Here is an 18,409-nt window from a genome sequence, read left to right on the forward strand (position 1 = left end):
TTAAAAGTATTTTTTGTTTGCTTGTTTTTTATGTATTGTCTGAAAAGTATTATAAACCTATTAAAGTACAGTACTACATAGCTGGTTGTGTTAGTTGGATACCTAGACTAACAGTTGGACTTAAGAACAAATTGAACTTATGAACACGTTCTTAGAACAGAACTCATTTGTATGTAGGGGACTTACTGTACATAAAATACCTCATATAAAATTCTAGGAAATAAAAATGAATTTATTGTGACAGAAAATAGGTCAGTGGAGGCCTTGGGTGGACGTGTAAGAACAGGGAGAGAGAGAACAGGTTGATAACAAAAAGTCATAGGGGAAGTTTTGGGATAATGGAAATTGTTCATTATTGTGATGATGATTTTAAGAGTTTATACATATCTCAAAATTGTACATGTTAAATGTACACAGCTTACTGTATGTCAGCTATATCCCAGTATGGCTGTTTTTAAAAATGTTAATTTTTGTATAAGTAATTATTTTAAAGTATTTAAAATGACATTCTTGAAATGACAAAAACAATAAAGATAGATAAGAAGTTAGTGGTTGCCAAGGAACACGGAATGGATTTGGGGAGGACATGAACACAAAGAAATGGTACAAGGGAGTTCTTTGTGGCAGTGGAGCAGGTCTGTGTCTTGACTCTGGTGGTGGTCACCGAAATATGTGCATGGGATCAGATTACATAGGGTTATATGTATGTGTGCATACACAGATGAATGCAGGTTAAAAAAATGGCGAAAACTGTAACTTTTGTAGTCCCGTTACTCTGATTAACAATCATGTAAGATTGTGAAGATGTAAAGATGTCATTATTAGAAGCAGGGTGAAGAGTGTGTGGGGACTGTCACTAATTTTGTAACGTCCTGTGAGTCTATAATTTGAAGATAAAATCTTTTTTAATTTTTTTATTTTATTTTTTTAAAATAAATTTATTTATTTTAGTTGGGGGCTAATTACTTTACAATATTGTAGTAGTTTTTTAAGAGTAGTATTTAAGATAGTATGATGATCTGAAATGATTGTGTAGATACACTGAAAGTGTTTCAGGGATGTAAAATTGTAATACTTTTAATTAGGATTAGAACACTTTAGAACACTTTTATAACTATTTTCTTGACACTATTTGGTACTTAATCATCTACTGTTATTATGTATTATGTTAATTTACATCGTATTTTCAAATACTGTGATAACCAATTTCTCCCCCAGTTTTCATCAGAGGTTTTTGTTTGTTTTTGTTTTTTTTTAGTATTTTAAAGTTTTTATTGGTATATAGTTGATTTACAGTGTTATGTTAGTTTCTGGTGTACAGCAAAGTGAATCAGTTATACATATATCCACTCTTTTCCCATATAGGTCATTACAGATTATTGAGAAGAGTTCCTTGTGCCATACAGTAGCCATCATAATCATAGTCTTATCTCCCTTATCCCTCATTCCCGGCTTTTCATATTGACATATATATTAGAGATTTTCCCATGTTTATTAATAAATTTTTTTTTTCTTTGTAGTTTTAAGGGGAAAAACAGCTACTAGAGGTAGTTTTTATTTGCAGTTATAGATAAGCATATTTAATTAAACATTTTAAGTTTGGCTTCTAAATTGCTGTGTCTTATTCTAACCAGAGCTTCCCTGATGGCTCAGATGGTAAAGAATCTGCCTGCAATGAGGGAGACCTGGGTTTGATCCCTGGATTGATTGGGAAGATCCCCTGGAGGAGGATATGGCAACCCACTCCAGTATTCTAGCCTGGAGAATCTCCATGGACAGAGAAGCCTGGCAGGCTAACAATTGATGGGGTCGTAAAGAGTCGGACAAGACTGAGCAACTAAGCACAGGACATTCTAACTGCTGATTGATTGTGCTTTGGGAAAGTCATTTATTATCATTTCTTTCTTTTCTGCTAAGGTGAAATCCCTTCTTGAAAAGAATGAAGAGGAGCTTTCACAAGCAGTGAAGGGTCGTGATGCAGCCCTGAAAGAGAGTCAGAAGTTGAAAGGGGACCTTGAAACTCTGGAGGACAGGGAGAACAAGAAGGCAAGAAGACATCAGTCCTTTGTGAAGTCTGTTACTGACATGAAGCGCTTCTGAAATCTTTATGAGCCACATTCTTTGATTTCTTGTTACCGTTAGTTAAAAAAAAAAAAGAATTGATTAGAGGAGAATTTTCTAAAGGAAAGATAACTTTAGAAAAACTTTAAAATACTTCCTTTAAAAATAGATGATTTAACTCACAATGTTTTTTTTTTCTTTCTTAATCAAAAGTCTATTTTTTTTTTCTTGAAACACATCTGACCTTGGTAGTAATAACCACCTACTTATGTCTTATTAGTGTGATAAAACATTGTTACGATTCTGTGTTAAATCACCAAATGCTTTCTGCTTAACAGTGTGTGTTCTCGGTGGGAAGAGAGGTCACATCCCAGACTCCTTCTCCTCTGAAGAGGGCTGTGACTTACATCATTCTTCAGCGGCTCCCACTTTCCTTCATGTTCTTTTTTCCCTCAGATAATTCTGATGGGCTTAAGAGGTGTTATCTTCTTCTGAGCCTGTGGTAAGATTATCTGAGCAAGGCCTGTATGGGCCACCCTGGGATTACCTGGAGACCCAAGAGGTTGTCGATCCTTATGTCTCTAGTTGATATGTGTGCTGGGATATGACAATAGTCAGGAAGCACTGCAGAGTTTTTCATTGGAGCCATAGAATCTGGGGTCTAGTTTTCTTTTTCTCAAAGTCAGAATAACTTAATAAACAAAATAAAAATAAAATTTCAGTTCAGTCACTCAGTCGTGTCCGACTCTTTGCAACCCAATGAATTGCAGCACGCCAGGCCTCCCTGTCCATAAAGCAATTATCCTCCAATTAAAAATAAAAATAAAACATAGTAGAAGCATACCTCACACCTATCTGTGAAAAATTTCTCAGTTCAGTTCAGACGCTCAGTCGTGTCCGACTCTTTCCAACCCCATGAATTGCAGCACGCCAGGCCTCTCTGTCCATCACCAACACCCGGAGTCTACCCAAACCCATGTCCATCGAGTCGGTGATGCCATCCAACCATGTCATCCTCTGTCGTCCCCTTCTCCTGCCCCCAATCCTACCCAGCATTAGGGTCTTTTCCAATGAGTCAACTCTTCGCATGAGGTGGCCGAAGTATTGGAATTTCAGCTTCAACATCAGTCCTTCCAATGAACACCCAGGATTGATCTCTTTTAGGATGGATTGATTGGATCTCCTTGCAGTCCAAGGGACTCTCAAGAGTCTTCTCCAACACCACAGTTCAAAAGCATCAATTCTGCGGCACTCAGCTTTCTTCACCATCCAACTCTCACATCCATACATGACCACTGGAAAAACCATAGCCTTAACTAGACAGACTTTTGTTGGCAAAGTAATGTCTCTGCTTTTAAATATGCTATCTAGGTTGGCCATAACCTTCCTTCCAAGGAGTTAGCATCTTTTAATTTCATGGCTGCAATCACCATCAGCAGTGATTTTGGAGCCCCAAAAAATAAAGTCTGACACTGTTTCCACTGTTTCCCCATCTGTTTCCCATGAAGTGATGGGACCGGATGCCATGATCTTAGTTTTCTGAACGTTGAGCTTTAAGCCAACTTTTTCACTCTCCTCTTTCACTTACATCAAGAGGCTCTTTAGTTCTTCTTCACTTTCTGCCATAAGGGTGGTGTCATCCGCATATCTGAGGTTATTGATATTTCTCCTGGCAATCTTGATTCCAGCTTTTGTTTCTTCCAGCCCAGCATTTCTCATGATGTACTCTGCATAGAAGTTAAATAAGCAGGGTGACAATATACAGCCTTGACGTACTCCTTTTCTTATTTGGAACCAGTCTGTTGTTCCATGTCCAGTTCTAACTGTTGGCTTCCTGACCTGCATACAGGTTTCTCAAGAGACAGGTCAGATGGTCTGGTATTCCCATCTCTTTCAGAATTTTCTACAGTTTATTGTGATCCACACAGTCAAAGGCTTTGGCATAGTCAATAAAGCAGAAATAGATGTTTTTCTGGAACTCTCTTGCTTTTTCGATGATCCAGCGGATATTGGCAATTTGATCTCTGGTTCCTTTGCCTTTTCTAAAACCAGCTTGAACATCTGGAAGTTCACAGTTCAGGTATTGCTGAAGCCTGGCTTGGAGAGTTTTGAGCATTACTTTACTAGCATGTGAGATGAGGGCAATTGTGCAGTAGTTTGAGCATTCTTTGGCATTGCCTTTCTTTGGGATTGGAACGAAAACTGACCTTTTCCAGTCCTGTGGCCACTGCTGAGTTTTCCAAATTTGCTGGCATATCGAGTTCAGCACTTTCACAGCATCACCTTTGAGGATTTGAAATAGCTCAACTGGAATTCCATCACCTCCACTAGCTTTATTTGTAGTGATGCTTTCTAAGGCCCACTTGACTTCACATTCCAGGATGTCTGGCTCTAGGTGAGTGATCACACCATCGTGATTATCTGGGTCGTGAAGATCTTTTTTGTACAGTTCTGTGTATTCTTGCCACCTCTTAATATTTTCTGTTTCTGTTAGGTCCATACCATTTCTGTCCTTTATCGAGCCTATCTTTCCATGAAATGTTCCTTTGGTATCTCTAATTTTCTTGAAGAGATCTCTAGTCTTTCCCAATCTGTTGTTTTCCTCTATTTCTTTGCACTTATCACTGAGGAAGGCTTTCTTATCTCTCCTTGCTATTCTTTGGAACTCTGCATGTCAGATGGGAATATCTTTCCTTTTCTCCTTTGCTTTTCGCTTCTCTTCTCTTCCCAGCTATCTGGAAGGCCTCCTCAGACAGCCATTTTGCTTTTTTGCATTTCTTTTCCATGGGGATTGTCTTGATCCTTGTCTCCTGTACAATGTCACGAACCTCTGTCCATAGTTCATCAGGCACTCTGTCTATCAGGTCTAGTCCCTTAAATCTATTTGTCACTTCCACTGTATACTCATTAGGGATTTGATCTAGGTCATACCTGAATGGACTAGTGGTTTTCCCTACTTTCTTCAATTTAAGTCTGAATTTGGCAATAAGCAGTTCATGATCTGAGCCACAGTCTGCTCCCGGTCTTGTTTTTGCTGACTCTATAGAGCTTCTCCATCTTTGGCTGCAAAGAATATAATCAGTCTGATTTTGGTGTTGACCATCTGGTGATGTCCATGTGTAAGTCTTCTCTTGTGTTGTTGGAATAGGGTGTTTGCTATTACCAGTGCGTTCTCCTGGCAAAACTCTATTAGCCTTTGCCCTGCTTCATTCTGTACTCCAAGGCCAAACTTGCCTGTTACGCCAGGTGTTTCTTGACTTCCTACTTTTGCATTCCAGTCCCCTATAATGAAAAGGACATTTCTATGGAATTATAAATGAATTTAAGAAGAATCTTATATTCTCTTGTTTATTTAAATAAAACTGCTTTGATTAAAAAAGAAAAAAATATATATATACACACACACTTATTCCTCTCAGCATTGTACCAGACCTGGTTTCCATATTCTTCTAGAAGTCACAGGACTCAGCAGCAGACGAATAACTAGACCAGATCAAAACATTGTCTTACTTCGTCTTCTATTAGGTGGGAAACTTTCAGCGACAACTAGCAGAAGCCAAAGAAGACAACTGTAAAGTGACAATCATGTTGGAGAATGTGTTGGCTTCTCACAGTAAGATGCAAGGTGCTCTGGAAAAAGTGCAAATAGAGCTTGGACGGAGGGATTCAGAGATTGCAGGCCTCAAGAAAGAAAGGTACCAGAGATTATTTTTGTCTTTGTACATATATTTTTTTGCTGTGTTGTAGTAAGGAACAGTGTGCGATCAAGAAACAGTCACTTTGTATTACTTCCTTTGTGAAAAAAGTAGTAAAATGGTATTTAAAGAACTAGCAAATTTGGGAGAATCTGGAATTATAAAAATGATATCCAAAAATTCACATATTTTGTAGTGGTGTAAATAAATATGTATTCTAACAATTCATGCAATAAATGCTGTCTTATCCTTGCTGTTTTTTACACCATTTAAACCTGCCCTTGGGTCTACACAATAGTAATTGTCAAGATTATTAAAGCCAGGCATCTATTTCATTTTGAATTAATTACCCATTTATTAGTATACTATTTAATAAATTATTTTAGAGGAATCATTCTGAGAACTACTTTCAGCTATAAGAGAACTCCTTTGAATGTTTCAAAAATTACATGCACATTTCCCGTTTAGGTTAATGAACAAGTGGTTTGAGTTTAATAAGGCCTCTAAGTATAATGTATTAGTGGTACATATTGCCTCTGTGTTATGGGAGAATAAATGACTTTTATATTCTTCATCATTTTTTTTTTTACATTATGAATCGGTGTTATCTGTGAACTTAAATCAAGGGGATGGTATTAAAAACAGTTTACTGTTCACAGTAAAATTCTAGGTAAAAAGCAGAAATCTCAAGAGTAAGCCAATCCATCTAGAAGTGATAAATTTTTGTGCCAGTGATATATATATATATACACACACACACACACATATATAGTATAGAATTACGAGCTTTTAACTTAGTCATTAACATGTACTGATAGTTTAATATACCAAGCCAAACTGAATCATAGAGATGGGACAGATTTTGAATCCCCAGGAGAATTAGTTTCCTACTCTGATGCTGAGGCTGCAGATTATCACCTGCCAGCTCTCAGATATTCTGAGCCATCTGTAGCCCATGATCTAATGCCATTTCAGCTTCCTGGAAGAGTGCTCTGTACATCCTAGTGGTATCATTTCTAGATGGTTCTTTCCATTTCTAGAAAGTGGTCACTTTCTCTGTGCTCTCCATCTTAGGGCTCTAAATCAACAGCGGGTACAGAAGCTGGAAGCAGAAGTGGACCAGTGGCAGGCCAGAATGCTTGTTGTGGATGCACAGCACAACAGTGAGGTAGAAGCCAGGTTTTTATAGATGATAATGTTAGTGTTTTTTTTTATTTTATTGGGATATCACTGTTCTGGAAAAATGGAGTAAAATAGTCAGGTAAATTTCCTTCCCATTCAAGTCTGAGTTTTGCACAATACATATTCCCAACTGGTCTATAATCTTGCAGTGAGTCATTTAGCAAACCAGGACCATAATTATGCCTAATTCTTTTTGTCTTATATGGTCTACAGTCTTTTCATATATTAATGCATAAGGGATTGCAAATGTTAAAAGGCTTAGAAAATAACATAACTTCAGTTAGAAGTAGGGTAGTCCCACTAAATAAGGAAACACATGCATTCATAGGTATATACATATATAAATATGTATCTACACATATGCACACATATAAAATACACAAGGATATTTCATATGAATAAGCTTTTTCTAGAGTAATATACAGGGAGCAGTTGCCAGTTCTTATCTCTGTAGGCAGTGAGGTTAAAGAATCAAGAAGGGGGATTTAACTAATTTAAAATTTTAGAAATTAGGATAAATAAGTTGGCTCTGTTTTCAAAAACTCTCTAGTGACCAATGGCGCATACCCTTCCCATCACCTTCTAAGAGTCTGCTAAGCACTGTCTGTAATAAGTTCTCACATACATATCCCAGGCATCTGGAGTCTTTGTTTCTGGTTCCAAATAATTACTGTTTCAAAGTTTAAAGAGGGAATATACAGTGTTATGTACTTCTAGTATCTTTTACAGTGGAACAACAAGATTAAAAACAATCTTCTCTTTCAGATGGAACCTCTACAAAAAGCTCTAGATGTTGCTAGAGAAGACAACAGGAAACTGGCTATGAGCCTGGAGCAAGCTCTCCAGACAAATAATCACCTACAAACAAAGCTTGATCATGTTCAAGAGAAATTGGAAAACAAAGAACTTGAGCGACAGAATTTGGAAACCTTTAAGTAAGAACAGTATAGTCACAGTGAAATTAGGGAAGAGCCTCTGGGAGAGTAAGTCTGGCTCATTCACATAAACCAGTTAAAGCTTTTTTCCTACTTTGAGCTGGTCCTCCTGTAGAACCACGTGAAGGAGGCAGGCGTAGCCAAACAGCAGAAAATGCTGGCTGGGATACGCTCTTCTTCAGCTCTCTCCTCATCTGGTATCGATCTTCTGTACATGAAGGTTAAACCAAGTCGGAAGGGACACATACACGTTTCTGCCAAACCTTTTCTATCAGAAGCTTATGTGTCCTTTAAAGGCATGATTTGGAAAAGGAACAACAGAATCCTGGATGGAACCAACTCCTCCAGGAGTGGGATAATTCCATTTAAGCATATGCTCGACCATTAATTGTTTTCCATTTTTCCCTGAGATTAGTTAGCTCAAATCCTTCTAATTAAGTCCAGCCACTAGAGTTTTTTTCTTAAACTGTATCTAGGCAAATATGATTTAGATATTAACAACATCCCATGAAAATTTATACCCAAGGGAAATATATTGTGCACATAGATCTTCATTCCTTTCAGGTAGTGAACATATTGATATAGCAGAGCATATTTATATAAGCTAAAGCTAAGAGGGTATTTTTCATGTTTGTAATCTGTACAGATTTTATATTCTGGTGAAATGTTACTGGCTCTGGAGTATTCAGTATTGGTTAAAACAAGAATATGTGTTTCACTCCTTCGGGTGGATCTCTTTATATTAATGACTTTGTTTTTTAAGGCTGTAGGTAAATGCTTATTTTTCTTTCTGTTAATGAGTTCCAGATCAGTGATTTCACATGGTGACTGATCTGCTCAGTTGTCAATCATACCGCCTAAGATGTTTTCTAAAGGTGATTTAACATCTCTCTTTTTCAAAACAGAGAACGGATGAGTGAAGAATCTAAAATAGAAGCAGAATTGCATGCTGAACGCATAGATGCTCTCAGAAAGCAGTTTCAAATTGAGAGAGAAACTGCCAAGAAAGCAGCACAGCGCGAAGTGAATGAGGTATGGAGGCACATGACGAAAGACACGTAACATCCATCCTCTAGGTGGTTGCCAGCTAGAGGATTCCTGAGAATGGCTGCAGTTGTTCCTTAGCTCTTCTAATCCTCCTTTCACCAGCAAGTGAGATGCAGCTCTAAGCTGTTTGATACACAGTTATCTGCCCAGTGAAGGAGTGCCTTGATGGTAGTCTTCCCCTTGGAGAATAATAACTTGAGTGGTAAAGAGAAAGGAGGAGACTGCCATCTGCTAGACAGATAGCAAATCACCTGTCTCCTCAGTTCACTTCACTAGCATCCATCATGCACCTACCTTCTCCTGTGAGGCGTATTTTAAAAACAGTAGAAGACGTGTTCTGTACTAAATGACCCCTTATTTGTCACCTCCACTCTTACGTGAGACAAGTAGGGAAGACATCAGAAGACTCTCTGATATTTAGAAGCTATGTACAATTTTAAATGAATGCAGAGTAAGGGAAAGTTTGTTTTAGGCTGGCTGGGTGATAGGAGGAGGAGGGAAGCTTGACCAAAGTACGGGACTGAGACTGGCAGAGCTTGCAGGGGTAGGACACGCTATGTAGGAGGATAAGCAAATGAAAAATGAACAGGATATGTGAACAAAGGAAAAGCATTTGCCTTGATTAAATCAGGGACTAGGAAATCTCTGAGAAAGAGGGGCTAGCTTAGAAGAAACCAGCTGGTAGATGGTCTTAACTACCAGAATATTGGCTGGAAACTGTTGGGTAAAAGTGAAGCACTGTAGGTTTCTGAGAAGGATGTAAGCACAGTTTTAAGTAGGTTAGTCTGTTGGCAGTGGAGAGTAAATAATAATGAAGATAAACCGGAAACGTGGAGGCTCATGGGAACTAGAGCAGTTACTTCGGGCTTCAGATGATTAGGGCAAAGAAAAGCAGTTCTGTTGGAAGTAGAGAACAATTAAATAAAAAAGCCATTTTTAATAGAAAAATCAAACATACACGAAATGTATCATAAGCAAAGGGGAGGGAGTAATTAAAATAATTCCAAGACTTAGCTGGAGTGGCTGGTCTGTATTTTGCCAGATTTAGTGCATTGCTTTGCAATTTACAAGGAGCAGTCACAAAAATCAGATTCAACTATTTATATGGTACTTTGTAAATTGCAAAAGCACTGTATAAATATTATAATAAAAACAATTTCTGTGGGAAACAAAAATGGACACTGAAATTAAAGATACCTTTAATCAGAGATAGTTGTTCAGAATACTTAGTTTAAACCCTTTTAACAGGAATCAGTGAAGATCGTGAACTTGTGCAGGAGACCAAAGAACAGTAGCAAGAGTGTGCTGTCTTGAGCAGTTAGCCACAGAGGTGGCCTCAGGGTGCACTGTTTAAAAAGTGCCTCAGCTCTGCCTCTTAAGAGCAGTGTGGTAATTTACTATCTGTGCAGATGACTGAACTTTTGAGTCTGATTCCTTGATCATAAAATGGAACTTCTGAGTGTTTCCTTGATCATAAAATGGAAATCATCACAACTACTTTCCAAGGTGGTTTAGAGGATTAAATTGGAAAATATATGAAAAGTAATTATAACAGTACCTGAACATAAGTACAAAGTAAGTGATAGTTTTTAAGGCTTACCCAGTTTTCACAAAGCTGTGATTGAGGTAATGGTGGAATATCTAACAGAAATTTGGTTGGGTGATAAAAGATTAAATAACACTGTAGGGTGAATTTAGGAGCTGAAGGAATGAGCTAGTATAAAGAGAAAAGGTAACATAATTTTGGTTCTTTCTTTGACATGTTAAACACTTACCAGCCATAGAGAATACCACCTTCCTATCTTCTTCCTTCTCAGTTGCCTCTTCCTAAAAATTAAGTGGTACTTTTTAGGTGCTGCTTCTTAAAAATTCAAGGATACAAGAGGAGGAGAGGAACTCTGTAAAATGATTTAAGTAATGTTAAAAGATAAATTGAGGCATAATAAAATTAAGAATTTATTTGAACAAAAATCCATTTGAATTGGACATTATGCAATTGATTGCGGTAGAAGGCACTCCAAAGACTTGTACAGAATGGAAGACTCTTATAGGCAGAAGGGAGCAGGAACAAGAGAGTTAAACTAGGCAAAAAAGTAGATGGGTTACGGCAAATTTACTTCCTTTAGGGGATGGCAGGTGTCTACCAGGCAGATTGCCCAACTAATGCTGATCAGACGATTCCTGATTGACTGGTTTGAGAGTCCATTTCTGGGAGAGCCAAAACTAATTAAGTTTGGTGACAATTGGGCTTAGCATAAGTCATTTTGTTTTGGGCCTGTTGTATTGTTTTTTATTAATAATCACTGTTATTTTACCACAAGACAAGTTTCCTAAAATTTCTAAAAGCAGTAAGTACAAATTATTATGTAAAATAAATAAGCTGTAAGGGTATATTATACAGCACATGAAATATAGTTGGAGTATGATCTAAAAAAATTATAACAACTGGAATATAATCTACATTTTAATTACTCATTTACCTAAAAATATTATAAATCAACTAAACCTCAATAGAAAAGCAATAATATAAAAATACTTATATTCCAATTAAAAATAAATGCATGCAACAATAGTCAGTAGCTGATAGGTATTTACATGTGTGCTTAGCCGCTCAGTCATGTCCTACTCTTTGCTACCTCAGGGACTGCAGCCCACTAGGCTCCTCTGTCCATGGGGATTCTCCAGGCAAGAATACTGGAGTGGGTTGCCATGCCCTCCTCCAGGGGATCTTCCCAACCCAGGGATCAAATCCAGGTCTCCCACATTGCAAGCAGATTCTTTACCATCTGAGCCACCAGGGAAACCCAAGAATACTGGAGTGGGTAGCCTATCCCTTCTCCAGGGGATCTTCCTGACCCAGAAATCAAACCAGGATCTCCTGCATTGCAGGCAGATTCTTTACCAGCTCAGTTACCAGAGAAGCCCATTACCTAAACTGCCATATAATTATTTTCACTTCTCCAAATATGGCATCGCAAGTGACAGAGATGAGCTTAATCTTAAAAAAAAAAAAAAGCTTTAAAGCATGGTAATGATCACTGAGCCAAATAGTGTGTGTCAGGCTCTATATTCTTTTTCTACCTTGTTTGACTGTTACATGACTCCTATGAGGTAGCCTATTCACACAGTTCTCCAGTCATGAACCCAAGGCTTAAGGATGTTATCTGAAATTACTTGACTAGTGAGTGGTGTAGTTGAGATTTAAAGTGTCTGATACAAAAGCCATGCTCTTAATATATGATGAACATATATTGTTTGTGTGTTCTAAGAAAGATTGTGTTTTTAGTGTTAAATCACTGAGAGTGTTTCTCCACAAATCTCTTACTGCCTCACTTAACCTCCTTTTTAAAAGAATAGTCCATTGGGAACAAAATATAGGGACACAGCTAAACATAACCTTCTCTTACTGAATGGAAGGTTAAAATGTTCTAATTTTCCCTTTATGTTCCACAGATGAAGAAAGCCCTTGATGAAGCCAACTTCAGATCAGTGGAAGTGTCCCGGACCAACCGAGAGCTGCGGCAGAAACTTACAGAGCTAGAAAAGCTACTGAACAGCAGCAAGGAGAAAATAAAGAATCAAAGGGCCCAAATTAAGCTCCACTTATCATCCAAGGCGAATAACACTCAGAATATAGAGAGGATGAAGGTTGTTTGGGAAACCCTCAGTCTCTTCTTACCTCCTAGTATCTGATGAGGATCCAGGCAGGCAGTGGTGTTGGAGGAAGATGGTTTCAGAGCTCTAACACCGCCCTGTGATCTCTGGGAATTATAGCTACACCTGGGACGTGGGCAGATTGCCTTGAAGGGGACGGGTACTCTCTCTTTTTCCAGCAAAGATACTTCTGTGTGAATGTTTGGCTGCTCATTAGCTGCCAGTGTCCCATCCTGGCTCCCAGCTGTCTCTCCCACAGTGATCGTATAGGACTTGGCTCTGTTGGGGTCAGTGGGCTGGATGGAAGAAGAGCCCGGCAGGAACTGATAACTGGGTCTCGTGTGGGATTCTTTCTGTCATTCTATAGGCAAAAAAAGCAATCTAGTTTTTCCACTGATTATCTTTCTATGTTATTTCCACATTTACTTTCAGCAAATAGAAACAGAATTGAGGCAAATGGAGCTAATTAAGGATCAGTATCAGAAAAAAAACTACGAACAGGTAGATGATTTCCACACACTGTTTACCATTCATATCAAGTCCAAAACTTGGGCAGGTTCACCAACTGTCTTCCTCTTTGTGCCCTACAGTCACTGAGTATCCAGAAATTTGTATCTGAAATGACTAACCTGCAGAAGGAGATGCAGCTGTTGGCCAGGAGCCAGTATGATACCTCAGCACGGAATAAACAGCAAGAGCTGCGCCTTGAGGCCGAGCGGAAGCTGAGGCAGGAGCTGGAGAATCGGTGCCAGGTGAAAAGGCTTCCTAGGATTCCTCTCAGAGATGACCAGCAAATGCCATGTGCTGAACCCAGCATTCTAGGCTCTAGAGAAGAAAACAAATTTACAAGTTGTTCATCTTAGCTAAGACCTCAGAATCATATCTAGGAAGAAGCCTGTAGCTTTGAATATGGCACCTCATTGTCATTTTCAATGTGAAAAAAAAAACAACCCATTTTTAAAGAACAGCTAAGGCTCACATATGCAAAGTACTAGTTACTGAGTAAGACTTCTGAATTTCATAGTCTTTCAGGAACTTTAGACTCTGTGTTTCTTACCCGTAGCTCAGATCTATTTGTCTGTTGCCATTACAGGACTTTTGCCTATTCCCAGCCTAATGAAAAGCATATTTTATTCCTGAAAAGGGACTTCAGGAGAGCATCAAGCTCTTGCCTTCCAACAGAGATTGTCTGCTATGAAGATTATTCCCTCAGTTCTAGAAAGAAATGTTAATCACCTTTCCTCAGGAGAATCAGTAAATCAAAATCTGTCATCATGTACAAATGTGTATACAGTTGGTTAAACTGAAAATAAGTTTTTAGCTTGCAGTCTGATAGTACCTGGAATTAGAAAGTATCCCATCATACTTTCATAATTTTGTCTTTTATTACAGTATTGAAGGTTTTTCTCCCATATATGGCACATTGGGAGTTTGTAAAAATTTTTGTATCACCTTTTCAGGAATTGGAAGAAACTATCAGACACCTAAAGAAATGTAAAGAGGCGACAGAGAATAAGCTGAAAGAAGCCAGTGTGGAATCAGAGCAGGTGAGCCAGACATACGGATGACCCTGAAACACAAAAGTCTGTAAAATCCTCCATTAACACAGTTGTCAGAAGTGCAAAAGGCAAGAACCAATACCTTACTCACTATCACCTCTAACATGTTATAAAGAACAAATAGTTTTAGATTAAGATTCTGTGTCCTGATGAGAGATCATAGAATACTGAAATACTGATATTAACTTGATAGTCCAAGTCCCTACCACTAGATATAAGGGAAAACCAGCATATGTTTGAATTTTAGTGATTATTGTTTGACATGAACTAATAAAAGTAGAAACACTTTTCCACCAATAACTAGAAATATAAAGTAGACCTTATTAATTTGTGAATTAGATTTCTCTTAAATAGGCCTTTTTGAAGGTATTTAAAATCATACATTTAAAAAAATATTTTATTGAAATATAGCTGATTTATAACATGGTGTTAATTTCTGCTATGTAGCAGAGTGCTTCAGTTATACATATATTCTTTTTCATTGTGATTTATTATAGGATATTGACTATAGTTCTCTGTGCTGTACAGTAAGACCCTGTCGTTTATCCATCCTAGGGATACTAGTTTGTCTGCTAATCCCAAACTCTGAATCCTTTCCTCCCCTACTCCCTTCCCCCTTGGTAACCACAAATTTGTTCTCTATGTCTGTGAGTCTGTTTCATAGATATGTTCATTTCTGTCCTATTTTAGATTCCATATATAAGTGCTATCATATGGTGTTTTTTTCTTTCTGACTTACTTCGCTAGGTATGATAATCTCTAGGTCCATCTGTGTTGCTGCTAATGGCATTATTTCATTCTTTCTTACGGATGAGTAATACTCCATTGTGTATATGTACCATGTCTTCTTTATCTGTTCGGCTATCGATGGACATTTAGGTTGTTTCAATGTCTTGGCTCTTGTGAATAGTGCTGCTATGACCATAGGGCTGCATGTATCATTCGGAATTATAGTTTTGTCCAGGTGTATGCCCAGGAGTAGGATTGTTGGATCATATGGTAACTCTAGCTTTTTCAGGAACCTGCATACTGTTTCCGTAGGGGCTGCACCAGTGTGCATTCCCACGAACAGTGTAAGAGGGTTCCCTTTTCTCCACACCCTCACCAGGATTTGTTATTTATATACTTTTTAATGATGGCCCTTATGACCCGTGTGACATCGTATCTTCTTGTAGTTTTGATTTGCATTTCTCTAATAATTAGCAGTATTGTGCATCTTTTCATGTGCCTACTGGCCATCTGTATGTCTTCTTTATAGAAATGTCTATTTATAAAACAAAAACCCACTTTTCAGTTGGGTTTTTTGTTGTTGATTTATAGGAGCTATTTGTAAAATCCTACATTTTTTAGAACTGGAAAAGATCTTTGAAATTATTAGTCTACCACGACCACCCTCATTATCCAGATAAAGAAGGAGATTCTTTGACTAAAGGTAACACAGTGACATTGCTGCCAGCTTGTCCCTTTTATAGCCATTAAATTACATGACAGTATGACTGTCAGAATGGTATATTAAATGGATTATGGACTCCTGTTGTGAGTTTGCCAACTATGACACTTACTATACCTAAGTAAAGTTACGTTTTCATTGTTTAACTCATCAGTTACCGTATCTGTAATAGGAAGTTGTTACCTACCGCTGTTACCCCGATAGATGGCTTGGAGTAAGTTTGAATATATGTTAGCTCCCTTCTCATTCACCATACAAGAGGAGATATAATGTATGATGCCATTACAAGTATCTTTCCCTCCACTTCTGATAGAGCGCCAGAGAAAAGTGGGGTTTTGTTTGGGTGGGAAAAGTGTCTACCATCAGGATGCACAGACTGGAAAACACTAAGCTTTGTGGCTTTCTAAGAATTAATGACAAGGGGAGCTCTGTCTTCTTATCTCACACTTGTACCCACACTGTGCCCTGGTTAATATGAGACAGGTACATAATAGCACAGGTTTGATGGACCTGTTACATGGCAGGCGCTGTGCTAGGTGTTGGAGATTAGAGGGTGAACAAGCCAGATGAAGCCTCTGCTCTCAAATTTGCCTTCTCAAGCAAGAGAGAAATATACTACTCTCTGAGAACTGAGTTAAAACATGAAAATGCTGTCCATGAAACAAATAATCAAGAGAGGGAAGTCAGTCATTTTACTTTTTATTCTAGAGGATATGTTGTAGAGCCATTTTGAAGCAACCTTTATATAAAAGCCTGTTGGCTCCATGTTCAAAATATTAGAATATCCTAAATACTTAGTGGAGTGCCAGGCACCTATAGGCACTCAGATATTTGTCAAGTAAATGAAACTGATTCCAGATCATCTTCAAAGGCAGACTATTAGAGGGACTGTTTTCAAGTCTAACAAAGATAATTTGGAAGTTTGTGCTTAGGGGGCTAAAGTATAAAATATTTTGATAAAGGAAATAAAGAGTACAATTTACACTAAGCTACTCCAGTGTTCTTACTAATTTATTCTATTACTTTCATAAAACACAGCAGAAAAAATCTCATCTTTATAGTTTAGGGACTCTGGAGAAATATTTAGTCTTAGAGAACAGAACTCAAATTCAGAGTGTGTTTCAAACCACCACATTAATTTTCAGTGCCATCTGACACTTTCATGCCTACCTTAACTTGAGTCCTCTCTCACCTCACTTCACATCCGGAAAATATTAACAAATGCATGTAAAGCAGCACATGCATTCTTTAACTCGACATTCAAAAATTATTCTCTCATCTATAGGAGGATTTGTACATGCAGATAGGTTGCAAAGACCATGCAGTCAGAATGTGAGTCTTTACTATCTAGGTAAAAAGTGTCTCAAACTGGCTATAGTAAGAAAACTTTCACACTAATGTGAAACCCACTTGCTAATTGTGGGGAGAAATAAAGCTTTTAAATTATACAGTGTAAGAAGACTCAAAATAGTACACAAAACTTACAACTGTTTCTTTGTTGTAATTTTTAATAATATTTGTACATTCAGATAACAGCTAACCTGGAAGAAGCTCACCGCTGGTTTAAGTGCAGATTTGACGGTCTACAACTTGAGCTGACCAAAAACCGGTTGCAGAGGCTTCCCCGGGAAGACAGGTGGCGGGAAGAGGTAGAATATTTAACTGTCTTAAGCAATTCTGGATTTGTTCCTTCTCAGATTTCTAATTACACAAGTTCTCTCTCCATCCAGCTACTCGCTCCACTAATTTGTAGATTTCTTTACAGTACTGCTTAGAAAACCAGTGAACTGAATTTCTTTCTTAAAAGTTCTACTTCTCCCATGCTGTCTAGATTGGAACCACCTATATTTATGACAAAAAAAAAAATGATCTTCATAAAGACAAAATAGGTCCTCAGCTCTGCAGTTGTTTTGAACAGTTTGGGGTGTGTGTTCTTTCCAACAGGACCAAGATAAAAGGCACAACAGCATGTCAAACCAGTCTGCTCTGCATCGATGGGAGAGTAAACAGAATAGACTTGTGCCCAAGAAGTGCCACTCTGAACTAGAGAGAAAGTGATGTCCTTGACAGAGCAGCTTCTTCAACTTAGAACAGCTTCATCACCCTGATCGCCTGAGCCCAGCAACTAGGGCTGGCCTGTTTCCACAGTCATCAGAACATGAAGTCTTTGATGTGGGCTGAGGATTTGGACCTACGTTTATCCTTTTATGAACTCTTCGATATCAATTCAGAACCATCCCATCTTTTTTGTCCCTTTCCCTATTTTCCACCCAATAAATTTATATTCATGTGTTTTATGATAGGAGATGTTGTTGCATAATACTTGGGTGTTTTTCCTAAGTAAATTTCATCAAAAAGCATTTAATAAGGTACCGATGACATACTTTCAGTGAAATGTTCTAGTCTAACATCTAGTAGATAATCCCTGGAAATACAGTAACCTGGAAAAAGGTGAAAACTTTCCCACTGTCTAGTAAACATATATTTTTCTATGCAAGGTAATTACTAGCACACCTTTAATAAAACTGTGTCTCTATTTTTATATGAGGTATCTCAGAGATTGTATTTGCAGCTTCCTTCAGCATTTACAGAGTTATTGAATTCTGCTCCATGAGATTATGCCTGACCAACCAAGCTCTCTCTTACCATATAGTAAGCAATAAATTCAGCTTTACCTTTTCATTTCAGATAGAGTAGTGGATTAGTTAATCCAGACCTAAAATATGTAAATAACTGGCATAATGCCTAGCTTAATTGATGTTCAAGTAATGATAGCTGCTGATAATAAATAAGAAATCATAATAAGTCAAGTGAGCAATTATGAAA

The 18,409-nt window shown here is 37.9% G+C and overlaps 1 protein-coding gene across 7 annotated transcripts in view; it reads left to right on the forward strand.

Moving 5' to 3' along the window:
• CCDC150 (coiled-coil domain containing 150) overlaps positions 1–17,885 on the forward strand; it is a 94,892-nt gene extending 77,007 nt beyond the window's left edge. For 6 of the 7 annotated variants that reach the window (XM_081581455.1, XM_081581458.1, XM_081581454.1 and 3 more), the window contains 11 exons: positions 1,918–2,046; positions 5,587–5,756; positions 6,831–6,924; positions 7,704–7,873; positions 8,779–8,905; positions 12,374–12,568; positions 13,007–13,075; positions 13,165–13,326; positions 14,035–14,121; positions 17,113–17,232; positions 17,528–17,885. In XM_081581455.1, the coding sequence (XP_081437581.1) occupies positions 1,918–2,046; positions 5,587–5,756; positions 6,831–6,924; positions 7,704–7,873; positions 8,779–8,905; positions 12,374–12,568; positions 13,007–13,075; positions 13,165–13,326; positions 14,035–14,121; positions 17,113–17,232; positions 17,528–17,641 (1,437 nt within the window). In that variant the 3' untranslated portion in view covers positions 17,642–17,885. The remainder of the gene's footprint in view (positions 1–1,917; positions 2,047–5,586; positions 5,757–6,830; positions 6,925–7,703; positions 7,874–8,778; positions 8,906–12,373; positions 12,569–13,006; positions 13,076–13,164; positions 13,327–14,034; positions 14,122–17,112; positions 17,233–17,527) is intronic. The other variant, XM_081581460.1, reaches the window with a different exon arrangement.
• Positions 17,886–18,409: the final 524 nt, after the last annotated feature.

Source organism: Giraffa tippelskirchi, chromosome 3 (genome assembly GCF_054371585.1).
Source record: "Giraffa tippelskirchi isolate mGirTip1 chromosome 3, T2T-mGirTip1v1.2.pri, whole genome shotgun sequence".
NCBI classification, from domain to species: domain Eukaryota; kingdom Metazoa; phylum Chordata; class Mammalia; order Artiodactyla; family Giraffidae; genus Giraffa; species Giraffa tippelskirchi.